The 15,809-nt window shown below is 31.1% G+C and overlaps 2 protein-coding genes across 4 annotated transcripts; one reads left to right on the forward strand and one right to left on the reverse strand.

Annotated features, from left to right (window-relative positions):
* The first annotated feature begins 4,114 nt into the window (after nucleotides 1-4,114).
* LOC140670524 (uncharacterized) lies at nucleotides 4,115-8,310 on the forward strand. 2 transcript variants are annotated; one of them, XM_072901173.1, is made up of 8 exons: nucleotides 4,115-4,315; nucleotides 4,911-5,018; nucleotides 5,328-5,537; nucleotides 5,746-6,297; nucleotides 6,717-6,786; nucleotides 6,885-7,047; nucleotides 7,634-7,864; nucleotides 7,926-8,310. In XM_072901173.1, exons 1-8 carry the CDS (start codon nucleotides 4,289-4,291, stop codon nucleotides 7,969-7,971), a joined length of 1,407 nt encoding a protein of 468 aa, XP_072757274.1. In that variant the 5' UTR covers nucleotides 4,115-4,288; the 3' UTR covers nucleotides 7,972-8,310. The 2 variants fall into 2 exon arrangements, with proteins under 2 accessions (XP_072757274.1, XP_072757282.1); XM_072901181.1 differs by having other exon boundaries at nucleotides 4,116-4,315; nucleotides 7,944-8,301.
* Nucleotides 8,311-8,534: 224 nt separating this feature from the next.
* Cart (Carcinine transporter) lies at nucleotides 8,535-15,803 on the reverse strand. Of its 2 annotated transcripts, XM_072901102.1 has the most exons (11): nucleotides 15,667-15,748; nucleotides 14,250-14,471; nucleotides 12,975-13,154; nucleotides 12,559-12,662; nucleotides 12,155-12,309; nucleotides 11,817-11,985; nucleotides 11,218-11,466; nucleotides 10,577-10,791; nucleotides 10,200-10,381; nucleotides 9,206-9,384; nucleotides 8,535-8,957 (listed from the first exon to the last, which is right to left on the reverse strand). In XM_072901102.1, exons 1-11 carry the CDS (start codon nucleotides 15,727-15,729, stop codon nucleotides 8,747-8,749), a joined length of 1,929 nt encoding a protein of 642 aa, XP_072757203.1. In that variant the 5' UTR covers nucleotides 15,730-15,748; the 3' UTR covers nucleotides 8,535-8,746. The 2 variants fall into 2 exon arrangements, with proteins under 2 accessions (XP_072757203.1, XP_072757212.1); XM_072901111.1 differs by lacking the exon at nucleotides 14,250-14,471 and having other exon boundaries at nucleotides 15,667-15,803.
* Between the last annotated feature and the right edge of the window lie 6 nt (nucleotides 15,804-15,809).

Below are 15,809 nucleotides of genomic sequence, written 5' to 3' on the forward strand. Positions count from 1 at the left end.
TTTAACTTCGAGCGACGATAGAAATATCACTTGACTCCCCACCATGAACTTATCATGCCGCGGGAAAGAGCATAAAGAGAATGTGAATCAGAAAGAACAAGAGCTGTATAGAGAAAGCATTGATCAAGAAAACAGCTGTTGCATTGTATTACAAATTTAACATTATTAACATAAATTGAAAATTAAGAATTTTCAAAAGTGTATTAGAATTTTTACTCGATCTTTCATTTCGTAACATATTTTATGTTGTAATATAAACGTTTTTTATTTCATAACCCGATAAAAAATTTGTTATGTATAATCATATATCATATATGACCATATAAAATTATATAGAAATATATAAAATTTTATATAAGTTATGTATAATTATATATAATAATATATGACTTGTTGTATAATTATATATAATTTTATATTAATGTTGGCTAAATGTTAGTCAACGATAATACAAAATTATGCATACTATACATAACTATACATAAGTTATACAGAATTTTATATATTTCTATATACTTTTATATTGTTATATATAATTATATATGAGAAATTTTTTACCGGGAAGATATCTTTAATTGTTTTAGAATATCACACGAAATGATATCAGTATAAATTAAATAATATGACAAAGGAATTTTTTATTTGTAGAAAAAATTATTTTATGAGAAAGAGCTAAAAAAATTTAAACATACAGCAAAAAAATAGAATTTTTTCCTTAATAACTCTCGAAGAAGAAAAAAAGAATTTGTGTATGATGTTGAATATTTTATGTCAGAATATTTTCACGTACATTAATAAGCCTAAAATAAAAAGTTGCATATTTTTAATTTTAAAATTTCTTGCAAAACAAAATCTTAGGTATAAATCCTTCTTTTATTTCTTTAGAGTTCTTTCTCTCTTCTTTTTACTTTATTTTTTTTTTAATTTTTCATTATATGTAATATTTGATTTTTTTAGCTTTTAGCTTACTTTGAAATATTTACATAAATTTGGCAGGATTATACACGCGCATATATATAAGACATATGCGCATGTATAATCCTGCCAAATTTCGATATAATACTTATACGTGGTCACACACACACACACAGATATGATTTTATATAATTATATCTATTTTTTCTCAGATAAAACTTTATATGTATATAAACATAAATTTTATATTATAATTCTTAAATGCATCAAAAGACCCTGCTACATATGCGGAAAATATAGGAAAATTTATGACATTATGAATTTCAAAAAGAAAAAATATATCGTAAAAGAAAAATTTTATTTTCAAAATAAATTTTTCATTTTAAAAAAGCAATTAATTTAATAAAAATTAGGATAGATAAGAAAATATTTATATTATACATAATGAAATATAAAAGAGAACTGCGTAAAATCTGTTTGTTAGCTCTTGTTAAATAACTTTTACTATTAGAACATATAAATATCTTTCCATATCTAATTAAACAATGCATATAAAATTTTCATATCTAGACGTATAAGCATTTAGACATAATTTAATAAAAAAATAATGAGACAAAGTTCCATTATTTTTTGCTTATTGTTAAATTGATTTAATCATCATTATATAACAATATATATATATATATATATATGTATATACATTACTACTATATATACAGAGTGTCCGGTAATTCGTAAAAAATCTCTCGTATATGTAAGCGGTTGCCAGTCGCACGCATTGTAACCGTGTAAGAGTGGGCTGTCTCTTCTCGCTATGCTCCTAGCGACCGCGTGACAGCGGGCTGTCTCTTTTCGTAGCGCTAACATATTGGCGTGAATTAGTCGATATGTTTTAATTAATTTCTCAATAATTATTACGAAAATCGCAAAATGGTAAAGGACTTTTTTGTTCAGTTTAATCCGCTCTATCTGTACACGAGAGATTTTTTACAAATTATCGGACACCCTGTATATACATACATATATACATCAGTTAGCAGTAATCTATTGTTTGTTTTCTTATAAAAACAAAGAGATAAGATATCATTTGATATTCTCCTTTTTTAATACAGAGTTAATACTACTGACGTATTACTATTATGTTTTTTAATATTGCTGATTGAAATATTCATTATTGAACATATTGTAAATCTTCATTTACATTTATGTAACATAGCATATATCTGTTTTTTTGTCATGCACACACACACACACACACACACACACACACACACACACACACAAGGATGATTATAAATAATTATTTCATTAATTATTTTACAAGGATATATGTACATATAAGAAAAACAAATTAAACATGTACTTATATCTTATGCCATTGAATTAAATACATTTTGTTTTTCAAGTTTTTTACTACTTAATTTAGATTGAAAATGTGTGTGTGTGTATGACCTTGTTTCGAATAAAGTAATTTTTCTAAAGATGCAAGATATAAGTATTGCATCCTCGTGCCATCTAGCTTTGGAACGGTAAATGTATTACGCTTATCATTATTGTTCGATAATATAATGAGACTCGCTTTTTTTCTTTTACACAAAAATTGGTGCATTCATTACCATTACAATAACAATTTAAAAACTGTCAGCTATTCTAAATTATACTACTGTGCTTATTGCTTTTTTGTTTTAATTTTATGTTAACGCGTAATCTTTCTACACCGTTTTCTAAGCACGTTTCTTTTCTTTGACTATTTCGGTTCTGTCAATTTCTATTAGCCTTTGAAATAATACGGTTTCAGTTTATTACATCACACTTTACTTTATTTTCTTTGACTTTTTTGTACGCTTTTTATATCTATTGGCATTTTTTCTACCTGTTTCCTATATTAGGCTTACCACTTTTGAATAAAAAACCGTTGTTGATGAAAGGATGCTTTTAAAATAATTTTTTCTTTTTCCCTGATGAAATTTCGGAGGTTATTAACCCATGAAAAAATTGTTATTTCTTTTTTTTTAAGCTATTATTTTCCTTATTTAGCTAGTATTTTTATTTCAGATTATTGTTATGTTTTTTTTATGACTCACTACATGCATATTTTATTAACTAATTAAACTTTATCATAATGTTGTAATTACTACATCTTATAACCATCAATTTGTTTCATTATTGAAGACAAAATTAAAACGTCCATATTTTGTCATATCTGAAATATCGACAATGATTTATAATTTATTATAACAATATACAATTTTTTATTTCTTAAGTTTTTATTAGTTCACTCGTTTAAATAAAGTTTTATTTGCAATAAAGTGCATTATTATTACAACCGATTTTATTATATAAAAACATAGTTCTTTATCATTTTATAATGTCGCTAATTTTATGACTTCTGCATACATTAGTCAATTTGAGCTTGTCGAATCGCTAATGCGCCGACGCATCTTCATCGACGCCGACGCCGATGACGCTTGCCAAGACAGTATCGTCTCGCAAAAAGTATAATCCAGTGTCAAAAAATTAAAATACAATATAAAATTTATTTTTAAAGAAAAAGAGAGAAAGAGAGAGAGAGAGAGAGAGAGAGAGAGAGAAACATAAAGAGAGAAATAAAGAGATTAATAGTAAAAATACATTTTTAAATTAATTACTATATATTAAAATTACAAATTATAAGCTCAACAATAATAAAATAATAGAAATTTAAAAAAAAATTTTTTTTAAATATATATATTTATGCTTTTTATTATGCTTATAATATTTAATATACTTATATATATTTATGCTTTTATTATGATATTCTCTCGCATTTTAAGTTAAACATTTAACTCGCACTTAAATAATTTGTTTAAATTAAGAAAAACTGTTATTACAAAATTGCTACAAGAAACCGATAAGATACCATGCAAATTATCTGTTTTAGAGATAGCATAAAAAACATGTTGCAAAAACATTAAAACAAAGAAAGTTAAAAGTATTTAAATAAATATAGTGTGCGTATGCGCGCATTACAAACGCGTTATTTAAAATAATTTTATCATTCAAAACATGTTCATAATATTTAACTTTTGTTAAAAAATACTGATATGCATCAGGCGCATCAGAGTAAGCTTTATTATTATACCTGCTTACCTATCTACCCCCTAGGAAAACAAACACCAGCACTGCGACATCCCTGCATACGCTTGAAACCTGCGCTTAAGGGTGACCGCCATGTCGACGTATACCCTGCAGTCCTCTCCCGTTGCAACCCACGTACACCATCGGCTGGTGACTATTCGCAAAAAGAAAATTCTCTCAGGAAACGGACGCTGAACAGTCTCGAAATAGTAATCGTCAAACCGGATCACTCTTGCACGTAGCATTTGGGATATGAATGAAGACCCAACCTTTTCACTTCGAGGTAAATAACATTTCGTTATACCTAACGCTCGGGTCCATTCTACATGCCCGAAGCACATCAAGCGAATCTGAAATCGTTTCACGAAAGAACGAAGGTCATTGGTTTCGTGATAGAATAACACACGTCTTCTTGTATCGTAATTAGACATACTTGAACAAATGTTATGTGCATGAGCGAGTGGTGACATTTTTATCGATTGCATTATTTATGCATGTGTGTTCGAGAAAGAATACTCGTCGGTTCTATGTATATCGTTAAGGAGTGTGTAATATTTCCTTATATGTAATATGTATTTTTAATATATTCTCTAATATTTTTTTTTTTTTTTTAGCATTTATAATCGATGATAAAATATGTGACTTTAATTTTAAAAATATCATATGTGAAGAAGTTTTTTTATTCTAAAAAAGACTCTTATTATGCATATATTTAATTATATATGTTAATATAAAATACGAAAAACTCGTTGAATTAACTTCTTTTTTTGATACAATAAGTAATCGATAATTTGCAAGTCCTTGGCGAAAAAAAGATAGATTTATATTATCTGTAATATCAAAGAAACACGTTTATGATTAAATTGTACTATTGACAGGTTCTGGCAGTGCTACTTCTGTCTGTAATTCCATGGCCTGGTCCCAGCGTCTTTAAAATATCATGCCCCCGCGATCGAGCATCCGTAGTGAGGAGGATAGTTCACAAGGTAAGAAATAATCTGTTGATTTATTGAAATTAATTATAATGAGTATTTTTATATATTATTATATATATATATATATATATATATATATATTATTAATTAAAATATATATCTAACAATTAAACACTTTGATGCAAAAATTATGATTTTATTTGGAAAATTAAATATAATATTATTTACTACATCAGCTTCTATATATTTTCTAAAAATCAAAAATAACTTCAATGATAATTTGTTAAGTTATAAGCCTTAAGTACAAAAATAATCAGGCAAAAAAATAACGCAACGTTCTGAGCTTCGTTGAGATTTCAGAGATGGATGCCAATACTGAAGAAGTATCAGGTAGAATTACCATTGGAATGTCCGTTCCACGAAAGTCGAGATATCTTTCGGCCGCAACAAAAGGCAAAGCATCAACACAGACCCTCACAATGGACCTGCGGTCTTTGCGGCAAGTCCTTTTATGCCGAAAAACACTTGGACGCCCATTTCGATAACAGACATAAAAGCAATGTTAATACGGTAAGCGTTTAAAAAAAAATATGTAAAAACAGTTATTATTTATCATATTTCTTCGAAACTTTTAAACTTTCCTTTTGAATTAAAAATAACTGCGTAACTTTCCTAGTCTTTAATCTTGGTAAACTAAATCCTCAACGAGCCGAAAATCAGAAATATGTTGGAATCCAGAGCAGATGTGTGCAAAATCAAAGGCACATATCTCTTTCAGGCGGAAGACGCGGTATGCCTGGCGGACTATTGCGATATCATGCGCTGCGATGTGCTGGGTAACCGTGACTTCGAGAACTTGGTGGACGACGACGGCAGCCACTTGAATACCGATATCCAAGTGTGGCGCGAAAATACTGAACAACAACAGCAACAGCAAAAACAGCGTGGCGTTTCAATCGTGCCATGCGAGTCACGTGGTCTCGCCAGGATGTATCCTTCGGGCAAGTCCTGCACCATCGCTGGCGGTGGTGCGGTGACGAATCTGCAACGTTACTGTCATCACGATGACGGTGGCGACATGCACAATCACAGATTAGCGAGATCGTCCTATCAAAACGAGATCGCCGAGTCGGATAACAAGGGTGACGGTTGCGACGGAGAGGAGGACGAGGATGAGGATGACGAGGAGGACGCGGAAGATGAGGAAGATCTGGTGGAGGCGGCACTACCTGCCGTCGAGAAAAAGCAAAAACGCCGAGGATTGCATCTAAGGAAGATCAAATCCCACTGCAAGCCCGAGGAGTTGCAAAAGCTGAAGACCCAGTGCGAAGTGAGCATTATATAGTTTGTTATTTTATTTAAAATATATATTTGTGTTGTGACATTGTCTCGACGCGCCTCCACCAGACCCCTCCGATCGCGAATCGTGTGCTGAACGCCAAGTTCGATAATTGCGTTGTTAATTCTTTTTCTTTATTTTTATTTTCGGTTTAAATGTGCTAATAATCTGACGCTAAAAAAAATTATTCGCTCTTTTTTAATTGTTGATATCTCTTATTGATATCAGATATTTTAATTTCATAATATCAAGTCGAGAACTGAGAACTATGACTCAGGAATAATATATATAATTTTTGATCATATTTAACATTGCGAAAAAAACAAGCAAAGGTATCATGTTTACAGACACATATTACCTATAAATATTAATAATACACGATGATACATTTATCGCGTGATTGTCAACAGATACTCGTGCGTGATTGCATCGCTGGGTTGCTCACCAATCTTTCTATGCGGGATTTCCAAGAGATCGAAGGTATGCAATATGCAATTGACTTTTACACCTAAAGATATACGACTGACATTGAGTACAGTCCTTGATATTTTCTTATTGGTTATAATTTTGGTCTATAGGGGAGTTGAATCGTGCGATCTGTTGGTATCTCAGTTGTGACAGATACTGGGAGGATACAAAGAGGCCGCAACGTCACACGCCCTGGTATCTGCTAAGCATTTTCATGTTGGTCCTGTTTTCGTCCATCTACGCGTGTTACTACGTCATTTGGGTCTGCTTCAAGTACGTCGTGCCGAAAATAAAATACCTCGTTATTCCTTTCGCCAGAAACTCCGACTAGATCGCTTCTAGTAAAAAAAAAAAAAAAAAATCATCTTGCATTGTTAAAAAAAATTGCGTAACGAGTTTTAGCGTAAATCTATGCGAAAGATAAAAAACTGGTTTATATCGAGTAAAGAAGTTCGACTATAAATAGCTAATATCCTACTTAATAAAAAATATATAACATATTAAACGCGCGGATTTTTTTGAAGTAATTCTGTATACAGTATTATGTCATTTTATATACAATACCTCATCCACATTATTATTGTACAATAAATATTAAATAAGCGCACAATAAATATTAACACACAATAAATATTAAAAATTAAACAAGCTACGTTAAAAATGTTTTAGGTATGTAATAATTCTCGAATAAAAAAGAAGTAACACGTTTTTGTTGTGGAAACTTCTAAGCAAGTGGGAATAAAAATAATCATGTTAACTATAAGTCTTATCATTAGAACACTCCATGTACATATTTCACGTCATTTATTTTATTATAATAAAAAAAAAACTGATTCTTTTATACTCTCTTTCATTGTAGCACTGCGGACGAGGAAAGGCTAGATGGTACCGGAAGCATGGATTACAACGGGAGCACGGATCGCTCAAGTACTTCTCCGTTAAACGACCCGAATATTCACAGCGAAGGCAGATTGGAAAGACGGAAGGGCGATCACGGGGATGAGAATTTACCCTTGTCGAGCGAGGACATGCCCGATCATTATATCTACGTCTCGTATCCACCCGAGCTGAAGCGGCGATTACTGGAGAGGTAAATCGACTCGTGACCGAAAGTGTATACGAGAAGCATTCCGTCTTACAATCGCATATAGTGAGTCTCCTGCTTACAGCTGCTACAATAGGACCACTCGTCTGTGAATCAGCTTGGGAGGGAAAAACATACCGGAAAATGCGCGCGCGCGCGCCACGGCAAGATCTTATCTCGATCCCTGCACAAAAAGAAGGCATTTGAGATTAATTCCTCATTCTTATCTTTCTCGTTATCTTCGTGTTTTGTATACCGAATGTGAATAAATTGCATCAATTGTGGACACGACACATCGTGATGTTCTCTTGTCCTATTTCTCTTTCATTTATTCTTTTATATTAATTATTTATTCCTTAAAGATTTTATATGTGACGTAGTTATGTACGATTTAAGAAGATGTAAATATTTTTAATACGTGATATTGTGATCTTCTCTTATTGTCTCGATCGTTTCTATATACTTTTCTCTCTGATGATCTGACATTTACGTATATTAAAATACCATATGTGCTATTACGGATTTATATTTTTATGTTATGTTGATTTTATTACAATATTAAAAAGGACAACACAAATAGCAATATAACTTTTTTGTCAACTGCGATTTATACTAAAATAACATTTATTTAAAATAGAATTATTTCTTTATATATATATATATATATATATATGTGTGTGTGTGTGTGTGTGTGTGTGTGTGTGTGTGTGTATGTGTGTGTGTGTGTCTGTAGTTGTATAATTTAATGATTTTATAAATCAATAACATATAAAATAAAATGAAATAATTTTTTAATTAACATTGAAAAATATTTAATTAAAAAATGCGATAAAGAAAGGGAAAAAGATTCTTTCAGCTTTCCTTTGACTAGATTTGAAGCGTTCAAGGTTAAAACCAATAGGTCATTTTCATGGTCCCATCGGAATCACGTTGGGTATCCATCACGCTGGATTGACGAACTAAACGGCGAACACTCGCCGTACTCGGCCGTTGTTGTTCCTCCAAGATAGACGAGGTAAACGGCACTTCAGGTACTTCGTGCATCTCTACTGTTTCTCGCATCGACAAGTCTTCGTAAGAAGTTGCAATCGACGATGGCCTGGAGAACATATATGTTAAAGTTTAAATATAACCAAATAGAAATAAAAAAAAAACAAAATTATTATAGATATAAGAAAATAATTATATATTATTAAGATATAAGTTTAAAATTTAATTTTTTATATACAAAATAATTAACATTCTTAATAAATTAAAAATCAGAATATTTTTTGAAAAGAAGAAATCAAAATAACAGTCTAATATTTTACGAGCTCAAAATTACATAATTAATTGTCAGTTATATACTTTGTCGGGACGCAACGGATGCAATCCGCGCATGTCCAATTCTTGCCAAATAATTCTCCTTCTTCAATAGTTTGCGGCAGATGATAGTGTAATGTTTCTGGTAACCGCAATCCGGACATACCACCAATAACCGAAATTGCACCCAAAATGACTAAAGGTAGGATAAGATTCTCTTTTCCCTGAAAAAATCGTATAAACAAATATTCTATTTATTACTAAAATTTGCAATAGATAAATAGATAAATATATATACATATTTTCTAATAAAATTAAGAAAATAATGAATTACAATAAGTCAGCGAATAATTAACTTTACTTAATAGTAGTGTTAAATTTATTTGCTCTCCTTAGAGAGTTATAATTTCTTACAATTAATCACTTCATTCTATTTCATCCTAATCTAATTTATCTTTAATCTTAATCTAATTTAAACTATTTTAATTTAAAGTGATCTGTACGTGAGGACCTTGTGACGCTAATCTCGACGCCTACCTTCACCCTATGTACTAAGATCAAGCTTGCCTAAACATACTTTGATCGCACACTAAAAAAGATAAAATCGGGCACATATAAGTTCTGTTATACATTGTACATACGGCCGTTAATGACTTCTGCTTCCTCTTGCCTTTTAAATTCCATCTTTTTCTGTTCTTATCTCCCCCCCTCTCTCTCTCTTTTTCTCCTTCGTTCCCTCTCACTCATCCTCTCCCCTTCTACAATTTCTTCATTGTTTTCTAACTCTCCTCAAATCTACCTTTTTCTATCTCTCTCATCTACCATTTCCCTTCCCCCTCTTCTCCTAATACCTAGTCCATCTCCTCTTGTCATCTCCACCTTCCCTCTGTCTATTCTTTATAACTTTCCCACACGTACTTTCATGTTTTCCTTCTGCCTTCACGTAATAATTTTACACATAATAATTTAATAAACTTTGTAAAAAGATACTTTTTATAATTATTACTAAAATGGAATTCAAGCAACAATGCAGACTTACGAGATATGTTACGAAGGGTATAATGATGAGTCCGAGGCCGCTAATATATGCGGAGAAACCAATGGCAACTCCGCGTAATTGCGTGGGATAGAGTTCTCCGGCGAAGGGATAAATAATTAGAAAAGACGCCGATATTGCAGACTTCGATATGAGAAACAATACCAACGTCTCCATGACAGCATCTTGAATAAATTAAAAATGATAATTGAAATTGAAACGTATCAAAGCTCTCTCTTCTAACATCATACTTTACGATAGTAATCAACTGTTATAACTTGGTGCTTTCAGTAATATTGTTACGTTGCAACAACCAACTAATTACGTTGTTATCTCCGTTAATTAATCAAGTCATTAACTGATTGGCCAACGGTGCGTACCGGGTGACAACAACACCGTGGCAATACACGACACTCCAGCCACAACCATGCATAAGCAAAGCGGCCATCGGCGGCCCCATCGATCCATTACAACCCAACAAGCGATATAACTGGGAATCTCGGCGAGGGAAGAAAAGAGAAAGCTTAGATGTTCTTCATTTCCTAATGCCGGTCCATAATAAGAAAGACCGACGTACACCATATTGTTAGCAAACCTTGAATCATAATAATATAAAGATTTATTTATTCTCATGTTAAATGTGACTGCCAGAAAATAATATATTATTATAAATTATTATTAGCGTTATATATTATCTCTATATCAACATCTATTGTAGAATTCTAGAAATTAATCTAATTAAAAATATATGACTATGTGATATAAAAAATAAATGGATTTTAATCTATCGATTTTTTAAATTGACTCTAAAAAAAATCAACGTTTCGCGCACGTGAACCTATGTGAACCATATGTTAAAAGATTGTGAATAATTATGTAAAACTTTCCTTTAATAAACAGATTATGAGTTTGAAATGATAAATAGAAATAGATAGAGAAAAAAACAATAATTAATATACGATGATCCCATGTTTGCTGCTATTTCTAAAATTGATAGGCGCATTTTTATCCTTCAAATTACCAGTTTAAAGTAATAAGGCAAGTCTTGAGACGCATATTTGGTGTTTTGAAGAGCGAGAGAACACCAGGTCCATTTCGCAATCTTTCCTCCTCGCTCTTGGATCTCGACATTGTCATGCGTTGACGAAGCTTCTGTGTGAATGATGCCGGAAGCTCTTTGCCATTCACACGCGCCAAAGTTTCGAGAATGTCATTAGCTTCGCTTAGGCGACCTTTCGCTAACAACCATCTCGGTGATTCCGGTAAAAACCTACAATAATCTCTAACGTTTTTATGTTCTTACATATGTGTAAGAAAGATATATTATGAAAAATAAAAATTTTCAAATTATACTGTTCGGAATTATTTTAAAATTAAAAACGTATTTTAACGACGACTTAAATAGAAATTGTAAAAATAAATCGAATGTATAAATATAGATGTTTTAAAATAATTTTTATAGCAATTTCATATTAATTCGATAATATTAAAAAAGCAGATGTCTCACTAGACAAATATAATTTTTAAATCGCTAATACTATATATCCAATACGATTACCATTATGTAACTTATGTAATTGCCATTAGAAATTTTAATGATAATATTAATTATTCACTCACCACCAGTAAAAGAAATAGATCAAAAATGGTGCACTCGTGGTTATGGCAAGCGTTCGCCAATCGCGTATTAAATAAGTGACGCCTGCTAGCATACAGAGGCCCATCGTATAAAAAGTACAAGTCATAACTGTCACAAATGAGCGATAATTTGGACCGACCAATTCTAAAGCTACGGAAATAAATTTATTAATAAGTACAGCTATCAAGATCAATTACGAATACTGATAGATTTTTAAATTAAATCTTATTAAATATTTTTATCACATCGATTAATATAACAATATTTAATATTTGCCAGTGGAAAAATGTTAATTTATTGCAAAAGTTAAATTGCTTACAGATAATGAAAGGTATTTGATAAATGGCTGGTATCGTCAAACCGACGACGAAGCGCATAGAAGCCCATGTCCAAAAATCGTTTGTTATCGCTGTCAGAAAGCCGCCGATTATTAATGTTGCCAGACACGCGAAGAAAGATAATTTTCGACCAATTCTATTAAAAAAATAATAATATTTAAACACGGCATTAAAATTATATAGGATAAATAATCTGTAGCAAAGACAGATATAAAACGTATAAAAAAATAAAAAGATGTTTTTTATAAATAGCTTTATTTATGTGTAGAATTTTAAATCTCTAAAATAGGCAATTATGTTTTAATTAATACAGAAAAATATGAGTAAGATGAGATGAGATTAAAAAATTAATTTTAATGAAAATTGAACTGTCAACTGAGTTTACCTATCATTTAATGTACCAAACAGGTATACTCCTATAGGACCTCCTAGATTAAGAGCCACCAAGCCAATCGTTGGATAGATCGCGCGATCGCAAACGAGATCAAACTGTAACACACCCGAATTTCTAATGTAAGCGTACGGTTGTTTACTCGTCCTTCGCGTATAATTTATTCTTACATTTTAGAATTTTTCCAAATATTTCTCATTACTTATTTCCATAAGAAAACTATATTATTTGTAATTGTACCTTGTACAAAAAAACAAGATTATTTCAAGTTATAAAAAATTGCAAAACTCGGTGCATTTTGATGAAAACCTGTTAAATATATTATTCACGAAAAAATTGAATTTTCTAGATTTTATAAAGTCCAAAAAATAATATATAACTTCTTTTGTATAACAGGACGCACTACGTACATCAATAACGATGGACGACGTCACCTCTGAGGTTTCATATTCCCAACCATGGTCGCAGGGCACGATGGACCAGGACGTATTGGATGAGTACGTCCAAACGACGGAATCGTTCTCCGTCGTCGTCGTCGTCGTCCAATCGACGTCATATCGTGTGCACTGGCTATAAGTCCCGTTGTCATTCTGCATTCATATTACATCCTTACAATTCTCATTCTCTACAGCATCACGTTACGCGACATCGTATGAATAATACATTCACTATGCTTGAGTTGTAAATCGAGGAATCGCGCGTGAAACAAATGGCAGCTTTTACTCGTCCTGATTTAACGATTTAAATTCTATTAGACTAGACTATTAATTCTATTAGACTAGTAGGAGATTGCACACGTGTAGAATGTTGCATTTATCGGCAATAATTTTTAGCTTTACTGAAGAAATGGCAAATTACAAAAAAAATTTTAAATAATGTACACTGTTTAACACATTTTTAAGCATCAAATAAACACAACTTGCAATTAAATTACAAATTGCAATTAAATTACAATAAAAATGATTAATTAAATTTTAATTGAATTGGTCTTATACACAGAAAAAAAGTAAGTGTCAAATCAAAACTTATATACTCATATGAACGCGTTAATTGTTTCATATATACGCAACAATTTATAATCTTCTTAGAAAAATTCTTAGAAAAATCTTAAATTTCAACAATATTATAATCTTATTTATTTCAATACTACAATTGTCATTTCAAGAATAAAATAATTATTTTAACCCTAAGAAAATTATAATCTTCGATTTGAACATGTGTTATTTTCTATCCAACATTTTTTCCTCTTCATTCAAGAAAATTATTCTTAAATAACAAGAATATATTTTTCCTGGTTAAACTATATAAAATGTCTTGATCCAAGCAAATTTTCTTTGTTTAACGCAATATAATCTCATTTCAAGATTTACATTTTGAAACTAATGATATTGTCAAAGTATAAAAATATTCTTTTTTTCTGTGTACAGAGGAGGAAACAAATTGTAAAGGAAATACAACATTAAATACCAAATAGAAGAGAGCAAAAGTACATCAACGACTAGCACGTAACTTAAAATATACACAGAAGAAATATAGTTTCTGATCGATGGCAGCGAGAGAGTAGATGTGATACACATCGGGATATAATCAACTCATCAATTTCTATATTCTCGGTAATCGGGACGGTCCTATTTACAAAGCATCGACGAGCTCTCTCTCTCTCTCTCTGGCACTATTGACTGCACCTGATTCACAGGAATGGCGAGAGATCTTCTGCGTGCAGCATCCATATGTTCCAGACCCGGTATTTTGCACCAATGCGGCGGCGTATTCGCCATGAATAACTGATTGAAAGCGCAGAAACCGCAGGGCAGACATGCCGGTAGACAGACCAACCACAACAACTGCTTTTGATAACGACCAAATTCGCCGACGATCGGCAAAAGGTCATCAAGATCGAAGCTATCCTATTGAGGCATTTCGCGCGATTCGCGTGATTACTAAATGGCTAGAGAAAGCGTTCTGTTGTTGTGTCATGCCTGTATTTGCGAATAAATTATGAATTCTCTGACCAATTTGGGAATGTAAATAGCAACTTTTTAATTTTCAACATTAATTTTTAAGTATTATGTAGGTACACCACCGTCAGAAAGTTCAAGACCAAAGTAATAAAGATCACGGAAAAAATACAAAATAAAAATGCTTTAAATTATAAACAAATTAAACTTTACTTTTAAAAGAAATACATGATAGTGAAAACAAATAATAAAAGTTTTTAATTTGTGAAAAATCACTGAACACTTCTCATAAAAAATCCACCCTTTTTCTCTATAATTTTTAAACAAAGTCTAGACATCTTATCGATTAGTTTTTTATTATCTCATTGTCTATAGCGTTCCAATCCTCTTTAATATCTTCCATAAAGATTTTAAAGATTTAATTCATTTAACTGGTAACGACGGCTTTTTAGGTTCCTCGAGAAAATAATTTGTTTTTACACGCTGAAGCATGACATGCTGCTGATTGTTTCTTTTTTAATTAATAGTTATAGGATTATGTTATAATACCGTAAAAGTAAAAATAGTTTGTATTACTTTTTAGGAAGAAATTATGAATTAAATTTACAAATTTCTTTGGTCTTAAACATTTTGACGGTAGTATATATTGAAAATTATTATTTAAATTAAACCCAAGTTTAATAAAACAAAATTAATATATGAATTGAAGATATATAATATATTTCAATTATATAAAATGTTTAATTTTCGAAAAATCTCTTAATTTTATAATCGTTTGTAAAAATTATTTTCATTAGAGACCAATCAACTTTGGATTCCTTCAAGAATCGATGTCAATGAGTCAAAATCAAACAAAGGAAGTGGTAATAAGCAAAAAACAGTTGCTATGGAAATTTTTTCTTTATCTGGATTCAACCTAGAAATTGTAAAATTTCCGTGGCCCATTTTCGCGAAATGATTCAAATATTGTTTAACTAACAAGAGAGATTACGGAAGTATCTGAAGAATTAATGCCATCTCTATCATTAAATTTCACTTCCATGCATTCGATGCAGAATAATGTGCATAATAATCGAAAATTGAAATAAAAACAAGGAACGCCTTTGTAAAAATATTATTATAACAATAAATTAAATTAACTTACATTATCTTCCGTGACTCTGGTATTATCAGCCCGTACTGAGTTGATATCATTTTGTCCCTCCATTTTGTTCCATAAAGTTCGACTTAGTCCCACGTTATCGAAAGCCTCGATGATACCTTATAAAGACGTCACGTGACATGCAT

This window comes from Anoplolepis gracilipes, chromosome 1, assembly GCF_047496725.1.
Source record: "Anoplolepis gracilipes chromosome 1, ASM4749672v1, whole genome shotgun sequence".
Classification (NCBI taxonomy): Eukaryota; Metazoa; Arthropoda; class Insecta; order Hymenoptera; family Formicidae; genus Anoplolepis; species Anoplolepis gracilipes.